Here is a 13736-nt window from a genome sequence, read left to right as displayed (position 1 = left end):
TGTAGAGATTAAGTAGTCTGTCAAATTAGTAATCTGTCAAAGCTCTTAATCATTGTTCTGTACATTTGCATTTAAGGAAGATAGGAAAATGTGATTGTTTAACTCAGTTTTTCTAAGAGTGTTTATATTTTTTATCTGATGTATTCATTATTTATGTATAATATTTTCACTATGTTATGGATTCTAGAGCCTTTGGTTAGCTTCCAGGAAGGTGCTGTTATTATCTACAATTTGATTTGCTGTGAAAAAAGTTTTCTTGATTTACAAAAGAAAGTATCTTTTTTTGTTGTTATATACCTCTCTTATAAATGTAAGATTACAGTTTTAACTAATAGAATGATACTTATTGGGCAGTGATAGAGGTTTTGTTTTTTTGACTGACATATGTAGATGCTCCACGCCCTACTAGTCATGCCCGTCCTCCATCAACCAGTTTGATTTATGACTCAGACCTTGCTGTATCTTATACTGACCTCGATAATCTCTTCAATTCTGATGAAGATGAGCTAACAGTGAGTATCCCTTTAATATTAGGTTTATAATTTGTTTTTTGAAAGTCTCAGCTACTCCCACCCCACAAAAAAGTAATCTGTGATTTGGGTACTAATGTTTTAGTCTTCAGCAATAGAAAGTGTAGAAACATGAGCTGTAAAATATTTAAAATGAAATCCCATTAATTATTAGGGTTTCTGTTGTTGTTTTTCAGTCTCATTTGAACATTCTGAATATAGTGTCCTCTACAAACTTTGAAGTGATTTATTTTCCTTTTGTGTGCTTTGAGGATACATATAATTAAGCTTAATTTGAGCTCTACCATATGTTCTTTTACTGCAGTTCTTAGGAAGTAGAATTATTTTCCTGTTTTATGCTTTTAGGTTGAGAAATGCCCTTGAGATTGACTTTTCTAGAGACTATATATTAATAAACGAATATTAAAATTATGTGCCTTGTCGGTTTATTAAGGAATACCACTTCCTTCAGATTTGCTTGGCATCATAGCTGTTCCTGTAAGACATATGCATATTTCTAACAAAGAAAAAGAAAAAGTAATATTTAATCATTAACACCATTTACAGAGAAATGAAAGCTTAAAGTGAGATGCTGTAGAATGTCAATCCTCTGACAAATTAAAGAACTACGTGCTGCAGTATCATTTAAGGGAATTTCCTTTTCATCTACTTAAAGGCAGCTTGGAAACATGAATGGTCCATTACATTTGGTTTTATTGGCCTATATAATATAGCTTGTTTTTACCATCAGATATTTGATGGCATCGTTCTACTAAATTAAGGCTCCCATTATTGCTATTGAACTGGATATAGCGCTATAGGATAAACATTGGATTGCTGACCACAAGGTCGGTGATTCAGACATACTAGCCATTTCTCAGAAACCCGATACAGAGTTGCTTTGAGTCAGAACTGACTCGACAGCACTTAATAACAACATACAGGCTTTTTAATCGTCACATAGCAAATATGTCTTATACATACATATGAATATATAGATCTTTACATATGTATGTATGGTGGTTACAAATCGGGCTCCTAACTTCAAGGTCAGCAGTTTGAAACTACCAGCCGTTCTGCAGGAGAAAAAAGATGAGGCTTTCTGCTCCCGTAAAGATTTACAGCCTCAGAAACCCTGTTCAGGGTCGCTAAGAGTCAGAGAACCAACTCCATAGCACACAACCACCACCACCACCAAAGGCATTTAGGAAACATGGTAGCTCTATACGACAAACACTGAACTGCCAATAACAAGGCTAGTAGTTCAAGCCCACCAGCCATTTCTTGGGAGAAATATGAGGCTTTCTGCTCCTGCCAAGATTCACGACCTCAGAAACCTTATATAGGGTTGTCGTGGCTTGGTGTACTGACTTGATAACTCTTAACAACAACATAGACATTTGGTTCCTTCAGTTAGATGATAAAAGACTGATGAGTCTATGTACAAACTTTTACTCTGTGCCCTATAATAAGGTATATTTCAGGGTGCTGCTTACTAGGCAACTATGTCCAGGGATTCTTTGATAGACTTATTTGTTTCCTTTGCTTCCGCTCATACTTCAGCTGTGATCTCTCTGATGGGAAAAGATAATCAGAGTGCAAGGTGCATATTGATGCCAAAATGACTAGCAACAGACGTGGGACCAGTGGTGTCAGCTCTAAAAACATTGATGACTGCTTAGAAATAAATGCTCACTTGTTTGATCAGTATATTAAAACTGATTTTATTAGGGATCCTATTACTATGTCCTATCGAATCTTTCTAAAATTTGTGCTTAGTTATCCCTTTTGCAGGGGTAAGGAGATTATTAAAATAAAGTAAAAGTGGAACAAGAACTTGGATGACTGATTATATGGGATACTTTAAAGTTCTCTGTTTAAAGAGAAAAATGTTTTACTAGTATCTTCTTTTACTAAGAACCAGTTTCTTTGGTAATTGCAAACTTAATTGCAATTTTTCTTATTTTATATTTGAATAACATGTAGGCTACTCCTGTTCCTCTGTGTTTTGAAATTATTGGCCATTTCTTTTAGAGGGACCTTTTCCTCTATTAATTGGGAGTGTTAATTACCTGGAGTCTTATCAAATAAATATTCAAAGAAACTAATTTTGGGCAAGTGATTGCCTGATGTGTTCTGTGTCTTTAAAGCTTATCTGGTATCTTTCATAAATTCAAAATGTTACTGTTGAGAAATGGACTTTACTTTTTTTTCTTAGACTTTACTTTTCATTTGTATCTGAATAATGACTGTTTTGAGATTGTTTGATGTAAAATTTCTGATAAATATATGTGTGTATGTTGTTGTTTTTTTTTTTTGTTTTTTTTGTTTTTTTTAAATAGCCTGGATCTAAAAAGTCAGTGAATGGATCAGATGATAAATCCAGCTGCAAGGAATCAAAAGCAGGAAATTTGGACCCATTATCTTGCATAAGTAAGCTTTTCAAATCTGTGCTCCAGATAAATATGTAAATTTATAATCTCAATAAAGCTTTTCCTTCCCATTACTTAAACACAGCTCACCTCTTTCTTTAGTCTCATGTTAAAATGCTTGTTTTATTAAATATAGGTACTGCAGATCTTCATAAGATGTATCCTACACCACCATCATTGGAACAGCATATTATGGGATTTTCTCCAATGAATATGAATAATAAAGAGTATGGTAGTGTGGATGCAGTACCTGGAGGAACTATTCTAGAAGGAAATAATTCTAATATAGGAGCACAGTTCAAAATTGAGGTTGATGAGGGGTTCTGTAGCCCCAAACCTTCTGAAATTAAGGTAAATATTGACTCACTGATTATATTATACAGTTTAATTTTCTTTTTTCAGAAATGTTTTCATAGTAATTAGAGTTTTGTTAACAAATTTGAATGCTGAATTGTAATGATGACACTGTGTGTCTTTTAAAAGAATAGAGTATTATATTTACAGTTTCATTATTTAGTTTAAAGTAGGAGAAAGAACCAGTGTCAGCTTTCCCTCCACCCACCTACCCTCACAACCCTGCCGCCAGAAATTAATATACTGAATATTACGGTTTTTATATTATAGGATTTTTCTTATGTTTATAAGCCTGAGAATTGTCAAGTTCTAGTGGGCTGTTCCATGTTTGCACCTCTAAAAAGTCTACCAAGCCAATGCCTGCCTCCTATCAAATTACCAGAAGAGTGTGTTTACCGTCAGGGTTGGACTGTTGGAAAATTGGAACTGCTTCATTCAGGGCCTGCTATGCCATTCATCAAAGAGGGGTATGATTCATGTTACATTTTCAATGAGTAAATGCTTGTATATCTTTTAATATTTTTCTTGGAAGTACTTGGTATGCTGGAAAGTTTATACTGGTTTTTAAAATTCTATAACTTTCTTTTTAGTTACTAGAGGATTCGGTAATAATTGAATATAGAGAAACTTGGAACCTTATGGCCATTATGCTTTACTTAACCTCAGAAGCATTTTTTCTTTTAGTATAAAATTTTAAATCACTCCCATTGGCACATTTGCTGTATTTCACATACTTCTTATATTTTAGCAACTTTGAATTGATAATTTCATAATTGATATCATCTTAACATTGCCGTTGTTCCTTTCCTAAGTGAATGTCTCTTAAAATCTGGATGTGTTTTATGTTTATTGGCATCTTAGAATTGATGAAATATGTGTGTTTATAATACAGGACATGCTTAGATAGTAAATATAAGTGTGTGTGTGTAGGTAAGTTTACAGATTTTCTTTATAATTTTGGAGATGGTTAATTCTCAGCTCTCAACAGTAATTTAGGATGGCTATGTTAACCAGAATTAAGTCTTAATTATATATATAATTTTTGCACAACTCTTCCATAATTTTTAATGTTAATAAAAAAAACATTTGGAATCTTTTTACTTGTGTTTCACATTATAACACCTTTTTCTTTTTTATATGTATGTTATGTTCTTTTGCCTGATGACCCTAGTGACGGAAGTACCATGGATCCAGAATATGGCCCTGCATATACACCTCAAACTCACACTTCTTTTGGGATGCCTCCTAGCAGTGCACCTCCTAGTAATGGTGGAGCAGGAATTCTTCCTTCTCCATCTACCCCTAGATTTCCGACTCCAAGGACTCCAAGGACTCCTCGAACTCCTCGTGCTGGTGGACCTGCTAGTGCTCAAGGTTCAGTCAAATATGAAAATTCAGATTTGTATTCACCAGCTTCTACCCCATCCACATGCAGACCCCTTAATTCTGTTGAACCTGCAACTGTTCCATCTATCCCTGAAGCACACAGTCTTTATGTAAACCTCATCCTTTCAGAATCAGTTATGAATTTGTTTAAAGACTGTAACTTTGATAGTTGTTGTATCTGTGTCTGCAACATGAATATCAAGGGTGCCGATGTTGGAGTTTACATTCCAGATCCAGCGCAGGAAATCCAATATAGGTGTACCTGCGGATTCAGTGCTGTCATGAACAGAAAATTTGGAAACAATTCAGGATTATTTCTTGAAGATGAACTAGATATCATAGGACACAACACAGAATGTGGCAAAGAAGCGGAAAAGCGTTTTGAAGCTCTCAGGGCCACCTCTGCAGAACATGTTAATGGAGGACTAAAGGAATCTGAAAAATTGCCTGATGAGTTGATATTATTACTACAAGATCAGTGCACTAATTTATTTTCACCCTTTGGAGCAGCAGATCAAGAGCCTTTTCCCAAAATTGGTGTAATCAACAACTGGGTACGAGTTGAAGAACGGGACTGTTGCAGTGACTGTTACTTGGCATTAGAACATGGGCGTCAGTTCATGGATAATATGTCAGGAGGAAAAGTTGATGAAGCACTTGTGAAAAGTTCATGCTTACATCCCTGGTCCAAAAGAAATGGTAAGTATACTAACAAAATAATTTTTGTCTATTTTCCTGTAGTTGTGTCATTATATTTGCTTTTCTTTTGTAGGAAAATATATTAAATACAATTAACCATGTGGCCAATAAAAGAAACAAAATACGCAAACTCCCTGGCATTGAGTTGATTTCAACTCATAGTGACCCTATAGGTCAGAGTAGAACTGTTCCAAAGGATTTCTAAGCCTATAAATCTTTATGGAAGCAGACTCCTCCTTTCTTCCACAGAGCAAGTGGTGGATTCAAACCATTTACCTTTGAGTTAGCACACTGTGCCACCAGGGCTCCTTCATGGAACTAATAGAGACACTTAAAGGTTGACATTTTTATAGGGAGAATTTCTCAGCAGTTTGGTTTAATTTCACTAATAAAAGTACGACTATTCTAGGTCTGTAATTATGTACTTATGTAGGAGTATAAGACACTCTTCACATGTTAATAACTAGAAAATTGCTAGGTGTCTTTTATTCAACGTTTCTTTCACTCATAAGATATTTATTGACCATCTAGTGTATGTTAGGCTTCATTTTTTTGGTGCAAAATTAAGCAAAGATCTATTCCCTGCTGATTTTGAGCTTCAGTCTAGCTAGTGGGAAGATAAATAACAAACAAAGAGCAGCATATAATATCAGATAATGAATGACAAGCATGTTGAGTAAGGAGTGGGAAAAGACAAAAGTGTTATTTTAGGTATAATGTCAGAAGAACTTACTCAGGAGGTACCATTTTAAGGAAAGTCCTACATAAAAGTGGGGGAATGTTTTCTTAGAGAAAATTTTTGACTGTGGGAAGAATTTTTAAGATGCAAAGTGCAAAAATTCTGGGGATGTATGTGATATATCAGCAAGGAGACTGATTTGACTGGGATGATTGAATAATGGGGAGTTTAACAGTAGTGAGGTTGGCTCAGGATCCGGCAGCGCTGTGCATAAGGTCACTATGGGTCGGTACCAACTCAGTGGCACCTAACAACAACAACAACAACAAGAGGTTAACAAGCACAAAAATCATATGTGGAGTCTTAAGGACTATGTAAAGATTTTGTAGTTTGTTATAAGTGGCACAGGAAGCTGCTCTGGTAGCGTAGTGGTTACGAATCGGGCTGCGAACCTTAAGGTCAGCGGTTCGAAACTACCAGCCGCTCCGCGGGAGAAAGATGAGGCTTTCTACTCCCGTAAAGATTTACACCCTCGGAAACCCTGTACAGGGTCGCTATGGGTCGGACCCGACTCGATGGCACTTAACAACAACAACAACAACAATAGGAAATTAATATGGTGTTTTTCTCTTGCTTTTTAAAAAGATCATTCTTGGGATAGGGACTATTTGCTTTGAACCAGACGAAAGATGATAGCTTAGACAAGTTTGGCAGTAATGAAAGTCTCAATAGTAGATTCTCAGTATCTGGGAAATAGAACCGTCAGAATTTGCTGATACATATCATAAAAGGTGAGGCATCAGTAAACCTGAGCAGTTAGATCTGGGTGGGGAATGTCTGGCCCACAGGCTACATGTTGTTAAGTGCGGTCGAATCGGTTCTGACCCATAGCGACCCTGTACAGGGTTTCCGAGGCTGTAAATCTTTACGGGAGCAGAAAGCCTCATCTTTCTCCCGCGGAGCAACTGGTAGTTTCGAACTGCTGACCTTAAGGATCGCAGCCCAAGTCGTAACCACTATGCTACCAGAGCTCCTTACAGGCTATATAAGGCCATTGAAATCATTTGGTCTGGCCCTGCCAAGCAACCATAGTTGCATTCGTCATGTTGTTAAGTATGGTAGAGACTCTTCCAATCAATATTAACCCTTGTGTAGGGTTTCCAAGGAGCAGCTGGTGAGTTTGAATTGCCGACCTTGCAATTCAAGCAGATCTTTTGGTCACGTGCTTATCTTAACAGCACTATACCGGGACTCCAGCTGTCACGTTGTTGTTAAATGCTGCTGAGTCAGTTCCGACTCATATCTACCCTGTATAGGGTTTCTTAACTGCGGCTGGTGAGTTTGAACTGTCAACCTTGTGGTTCAAACTGACCTTGCGGTGCAGCACATTAACCCGCAGCAGCACACCATCACATTGTTGTTGTTAAGTTCTGACCCATAGAAACCCTGTATAGGGTTTCCGAGGAGCAGCTGGTGAGCTTGAACCACTTACCTTGCAGTTCAAATGGCTCTGCAGTCTGGCGCATTAACCCACAGCTCCACACCAGTACTGCACACCATCACATTTGTTGTTGTTATGTGCCATGGAGTCGGTTCCAACTCATAGCTACCCTGTACAGGGTTTCCGAGGCTGTAAATCTTTATGGGAGCAGAAAGCCTCCTCTTTCTCCCATGGAACAGCTGGTACTTTTGAACTGCTGACCTTGGGGTTAACAGCCTCATTCTTAACCACTACGCTACCATCACATTAGGGGTGAGTTAATTAAATGTTTGACCAAATATGGTAGGCTAATTTTAAATTCATAATTTTTTGTATGTCCTAAAAATGCTGTTATAAATACCCAAATGGCCTTTGGCAGATCCCTGAATTAGATGAATAGTGATACTAATTGCAGAGAAGCAAACATTTGAGGAGAGAAGGTCAAGTACACATTTGGAGATAAGAGTTTTAAATTCAGAGTAGGTTGTGGCTCTTTAATTGCTGTGGAGTCAGTTTTGTCTCATAGCAACCCTGTATATGGTGTTCTGAGGAGTGGCTTGTACACTGGTACGTAGTGAATAAAATGTAGATACTGTCTAGTGCTTATTCTATAGCACCACACTAGGAATCCTGGGTTGTGGCTATTTATTAAAAATTTTTATTTCTGATGAGCTGTCAATATTAAAAATGATGGTGCTGACCCTATTAAAATGCAAGTAGGGGAAAGGGCCTTTGTTTTGTTTGTTGATATAGCCTACTTAGAGAGTGGCTTTAGAGGAGTGTTAGAAACAAGGTAAGGTGTAGAGATGAGGAAAGAAACTAAGAAGGAAGAACCAATTTAAGGTAAGAAGAAAACTAAGAGAATGCTGTGATCTCGGAAATCAAGAATAGGAAATGCTTGAAGGGGGAGAGAGTGATCAGCTATGTCAAATGCTCTGATAGATCAAATTGAGACTGAGATAAAAATGTTGAATTTGGAGGTTAGTGGTGACCCCGACAGGCACTTGCATTTAACCTGATTAGAAAAAATGGGATGTGAAGCTAATTTGGACAATTCTTTCAGAAAGTTTTGCTATAAATAGGAACAGGGAATGTGGCTGGTAAGGTTGAAAGTTTTTTTGTTTTTAAATTTTGTTTGTGTGCATGTGCTTAAATTTTTTTTTTTTAAGTTAGTTACTTTAGTGAAATAGCTGGATACTAGGAGTGATCATGTAGAAAGGATAGTAATGTATAAGAGAAGTTACAGTAGTAGGAACAAAGTCACTGAATAATGGAAAGATGATGGAATCCAGCGTACAAGTAGGGGATAGGTAGAGCCCCAGGTAACAGCTTGTCCATTGTAATTAGAAGGAAAGGCTTGGTTTTATGGTACAGATAAAGGAATTCACTCAAGAGGGGAGTGAAATTTTTCTTTGGATTGTTTTTATTGCTGAGGATGAGGGGAAAGTTCGTTAGAAATTTGAGATATCAATTGTTTAGGAGAGTGATTTTCAGAGTCCTTTTCCCCAGACCAGAAGCTTCAAATATCCCATGGAAACTTGTCAGAAATGCAATTTTTACTTTATTAACCCATACTTTTTGAATCAAATCTTGTGGACAGTACTCAGCTCTGTTACTTACTAGCAGTATGGTCTTGGACAAATTGTTTAATACATATATATTTTTTTTCATCTGTAATCATGAAATAAAAATAGTATTAACTTTGTGAGGTTACAAACACCTAATGAGCACATTCATATTAAGTGCTTGGTACATAGTAAGTATTGAATTAATGTTAAGTGCTATCATCATTAATATCAGCTATTGTTAGGTGTCATCAACTTGTTTCCAGCTCATAGCAACCCTGTGTACAATAGAACAGAACATTGTTCAGTCCTCTGTCATTTTTACAATTGTTGCTCTATTTGAGCCTGTTGTTGTAGCTACATTGTTAGTCTATTTCATTGAGGGTCTCTTCCTCTCTTTTGCTGACCTGTTGTTGTAGCTACATTGTTAGTCTATTTCATTGAGGGTCTCTTCCTCTCTTTTGCTGACCTTTTGCTTAGCCAACATGATGTTATTTTCCAAGGGCTCCTGGTAATGGCGCTGTGTGTTAATGCACTGGACTGCAAACTCAGTTTGAACCACAAGGTTGGCGGTTCAAACTCAGAAAACTCTATACAGGGTTGCTATGAGTCAGAACCGACTTGATAGCGCTTATTAACACAACAAGGAACATGTTGACTGCACTTCTTCCATGATTTATATATTTAATCGTCTGATAATACATGGTATGTTCAGTAATCTTCACCAACATCATAATTCAAAGTTATGAGTTCTTCATCTTCCTTATTTTTTGTCCAGCTTTTGCAAGTATATGAGGCACTTGGAAATACTTTGTCTTGGATCAGGTGCATCTTAGTCCTCAAACTGACATCTTTGCTTTATACCACTTTAAAGAAGTCTTTTGCAGCAAATTTGCCTAGACACTGTACATCATTTGATTTCTTGAGTGTATTGATGTACAATGAAATCCTTGACAACTTAAATATTTTCTCCATTTGTGATGATGCTTGATCCAGTTATGAAGATTTTTGTTGTCTGTATGTTTAGGTGTAATCCACACTATAAGTTGTAGTCTTCTGTCTTTATCAGTAAGTGCTTCAAATCCTCTTCACTTTCAGCAAGCAAGGTTTCGGTCATCTGCTTATAGCTGATTGTTAATGAGTCGTCTTCTAGTGTTGATGCTGCATTCCTCTTTATATGGTCTTTCTTTCTAAGCATACAAATTGACTAAGTATGGTGAAAAGATACAGTCTTGACACACTCTTTCCTGATTTTAAGCCATGCAGTTCTATTCAAATGACTGCCTCTTGGTCTATGTACAGGTTTCTCAGCACAATGGGAGTATTCTGGAATTTCCATTCTCTGCAGTATTATTCATAGTTTGTTATGATCCACAAAATCAATATGTCTTTGCATAGTGAATAAAACATAGGTAAACATCTTTCTAGTATTCTCTACTTAACAGCCAACATTCATCTGACATCAGCAATGATAACCCTTGTTCCACATCCTCTCCTGAACGCAGCTTAAATTTGATATGAATTCTGGAAGCCTTGGTTTGCTCCAGCGTCTTAAGTAAAGCTTGGACTTCTTTCACTACCTTCGGTTCTTAATATATGAAATGCTACTTCCTGAAATGGTTGAACATTGACCAGTTCTTTTTGGTACACTGTGTATTCCTTCCAGCATAGGATGCTCCATACGTCATTTGATATAGCCCATAGAATCCTTCAAAATACTACTCAAGACTTGACTTTTTCTTCAGTTCTATCAGTTTGAGAAGTGCTGAATGTGTTCTTCTTCCCTTTTGGATTTTTAGTATATTTTTAGTATATTCTTTATTTTGACTTCTCAAGTTGCCCTTTAAAATTGTCTGTTCAGATCTTTTACTTCATAATTTTTTCCATTAATTTTTAGCTCCTCTATGTTCTATGGTGCTGTAGGATATGCATTAGATCACAAGCTCGGTTTGAACCTTAAGGTCAGTGGTTCAAACCCACCAGTTGCTCCTTGGAAACCCTATGCAGGATTACTATGAGTCAGAACCAACTCAGTGACACTTTATAACAACATGTTTAAGAGCAAGTTTCAGAATCTCTTCTTACAGCAATTTTGGTCTTTTTTTTTCTGTCCTGTCTTTTTAAGGATCTGTTGCTTTCTTGATGTCATTCCTGGTGGTCTTTAATCATTCGTGTTCAGCATGTAAAATCTATTCTCAAGATGGCCTCTGAATTCAGGTGGGATATACTACTCTAGGTTGTACTTTGGCTCTGGATTTGTTTTAACATTAGTCAGTTTCATATGAGCAATTGATGGTCTGTACCACACTTTGATTCTGAGCTGTTCTGAATAATACCAAGCTTCTCCCATCTATTTCCACAGATGTAGTTCATTTTGATACCTGTGTGTTCCATCCAGCAAGGTCTATGTGTGTGTTGTTAAGTGCCATTGAGGCAGTTCTGACTCCTATCGACACTATATAGGGTTTCCAAGGAGCAGCTGGTGAGTTTCAGTCACCAACCTTGTGGTTAGTAGTCCAGTGCTGATTACACAGCTCCACACCAGGACTCCTTATTTCCAATGAACAAATCATTGATTTTGCAAAATTCTATCATGTGATTTTTGGCATCATTTGTTATCACTGAGGCTGTATTTTCCAACTATTGATTATCCCCCTTTGTTTCTGATTTTACCATTGTTGTTGTTGTTAAGTGCTGTCAAGTCAAATCCGACCCATAGAGACCCTGTATAGGGTTTCCAAGCAGCAGCTGGTGAGCTTGAGCCGCTGACCTAGCAATAAATATCAGTGTATCTTGTTTGCAAGTTTAATCTATTTCAGACTGTAGACGTTGGTAAAAATCATCAATTTCTTCAGCTTTAGCAATAGTGATTAATTGATAAATTTAAATAGTCCTGGTGTGGCACTGTAGGTTAATGTACTCGACTGCAAGGTCAGTTTGAACCACAATATATGTGGTTCAAACTCAAAACTGTATTTTGAGTGCCTCCAACTTGAGGAGTTCCCCTTCTGGCCCTGTATCAGACAGTGTTCTGCTATTCATAAAGTTTTTATTGGTTGGATTATGTCAGAAGTAGATCTCCAGGTCCTTCTTCTAATTGGTTTTAATCAGAAAACTGAAATCTCCCACTATGGGTAACCCTGCTGGTATTTAAAATACCTGTGGCAAATTAATCTCAGTATATCATTTATTTAACTTTTCTAATGTTTGGCTATAAACCAAATTACATAGAAAGTTAGCCTCTTTCAAAATGTGGTTCTTGGTCAGGAAATCTATATTCCAAAATACATTAATACATGTGTCATAAAATAATTTGTGTTTGGTTCTGTGCCATTTGTTAATTTTTGTTTGTTTTTTTAACATTCAAAATGTTGGACTTATTCTTGGAGATAATAAAGCTATCTTAACTTTAAATTGCTTACAGACTACTAGAAGAACTAAAATTATAATGCAAGGTTGAAAGATGTAAAAATAAACCAAATGTCCATCCATGAAGAATAGATAAGCAATTATGGTATAGTACACAAAAGAATTTATGTAAATTGTGAAGATTAACAAAGCAACATATACCAAGTAGTTGAATATTTATAATAGTATTAAAAGAAAGGGAGAGAACAAGTCACAGAAGATTACATAGAATAAGATACTTTTTAAAATAAAGTTCTGAAAGATAACACTAAATATTGTTTTGGTGCATGTGAAATTCAGGATATTGAGTAATTCTTGAAAGCCAGGGGTTATAGGATAGGTAGAAGCACTTAAGATAGTTTGGGATAGTGTTCTAGTTCTTGGACCATGAGATGATCACAGGTGTTGGTTATATTATTATTTAAGGAAATATGTTTTAAAAAATAAGAGAGCAGTCCATGGATCAGTGATTAAAATCTTTGTTCGTGACATAGCATCATGATTAATGGAAATCATTATGATCAATGTAGAATTTTAAATTATATATATAATTAGATGTAGAAGTTCAAAAAGGACAAAACTATTTTCTGCCATAGGTAGTAATTAAGAACACAGGCTGTAGAATCAGATTTGTTAAAGACTGCTTTGGGTTTTAAACCTGCCTCTATCACTGTATCCTAACTATAACTTTGGGCAAGTTAAACTCTCTGTGCCTCGGGTTCTTAAAATTGGGTTGCTTAATAGTATTTACTTTAAAAAATTAAAAAATAGTATATACCTCCTAAGGTGTTAAGCATAACAAATGAGTTGTTGTTGTTCAAAGTGCAGTAGAGTTGGTTCCGACTCACAGCGACCCTATATAGGATTTCCAAGGAGGAGTTACCAGTACAGTGCTTATTCTACAGCACCATACCAGGACTCCAAATGAGTTAGTACATACAAAGAAGGAATCCAGTGTTTGGTATCTAGTAAGAATGTAAATGTTAGCAGTTTATAAGAATAGCAGCAGCATTTAACATTATTAGTACACTTTAAATATTTATTTTTAGGACCTAAATTATGTCCTATTAGACATAACTTATTATGTCTAATAGGACAACATTAGAAAATATTGGGCAAAATATTAGAAAGTATTGGGCCTTGTCTGGTATACGTTTAAAAAAAAAAAACAAACCCAGTAAACACTGATATAAAAAGAAAGCACTGCAGCCATAAAGATGGCTT

The 13736-nt window shown here is 36.2% G+C and overlaps 1 protein-coding gene across 1 annotated transcript in view; it reads left to right on the top strand.

Annotated features, from left to right (window-relative positions):
• Nucleotides 1-13736, top strand: part of MED13 (mediator complex subunit 13) — a 118892-nt gene that overhangs the window by 72334 nt on the left and 32822 nt on the right. Inside the window, exons 12-16 of the mRNA XM_006832362.1 lie at nucleotides 391-512; nucleotides 2852-2942; nucleotides 3078-3292; nucleotides 3566-3762; nucleotides 4467-5380. Coding sequence (XP_006832425.1) covers nucleotides 391-512; nucleotides 2852-2942; nucleotides 3078-3292; nucleotides 3566-3762; nucleotides 4467-5380 — 1539 coding nt within the window. The remainder of the gene's footprint in view (nucleotides 1-390; nucleotides 513-2851; nucleotides 2943-3077; nucleotides 3293-3565; nucleotides 3763-4466; nucleotides 5381-13736) is intronic.

This window comes from Chrysochloris asiatica, unplaced genomic scaffold, assembly GCF_000296735.1.
Source record: "Chrysochloris asiatica unplaced genomic scaffold, ChrAsi1.0 scaffold00007, whole genome shotgun sequence".
Lineage (NCBI taxonomy): Eukaryota > Metazoa > Chordata > Mammalia > Afrosoricida > Chrysochloridae > Chrysochloris > Chrysochloris asiatica.
This window is presented reverse-complemented; position numbering and strand designations above follow the sequence as displayed.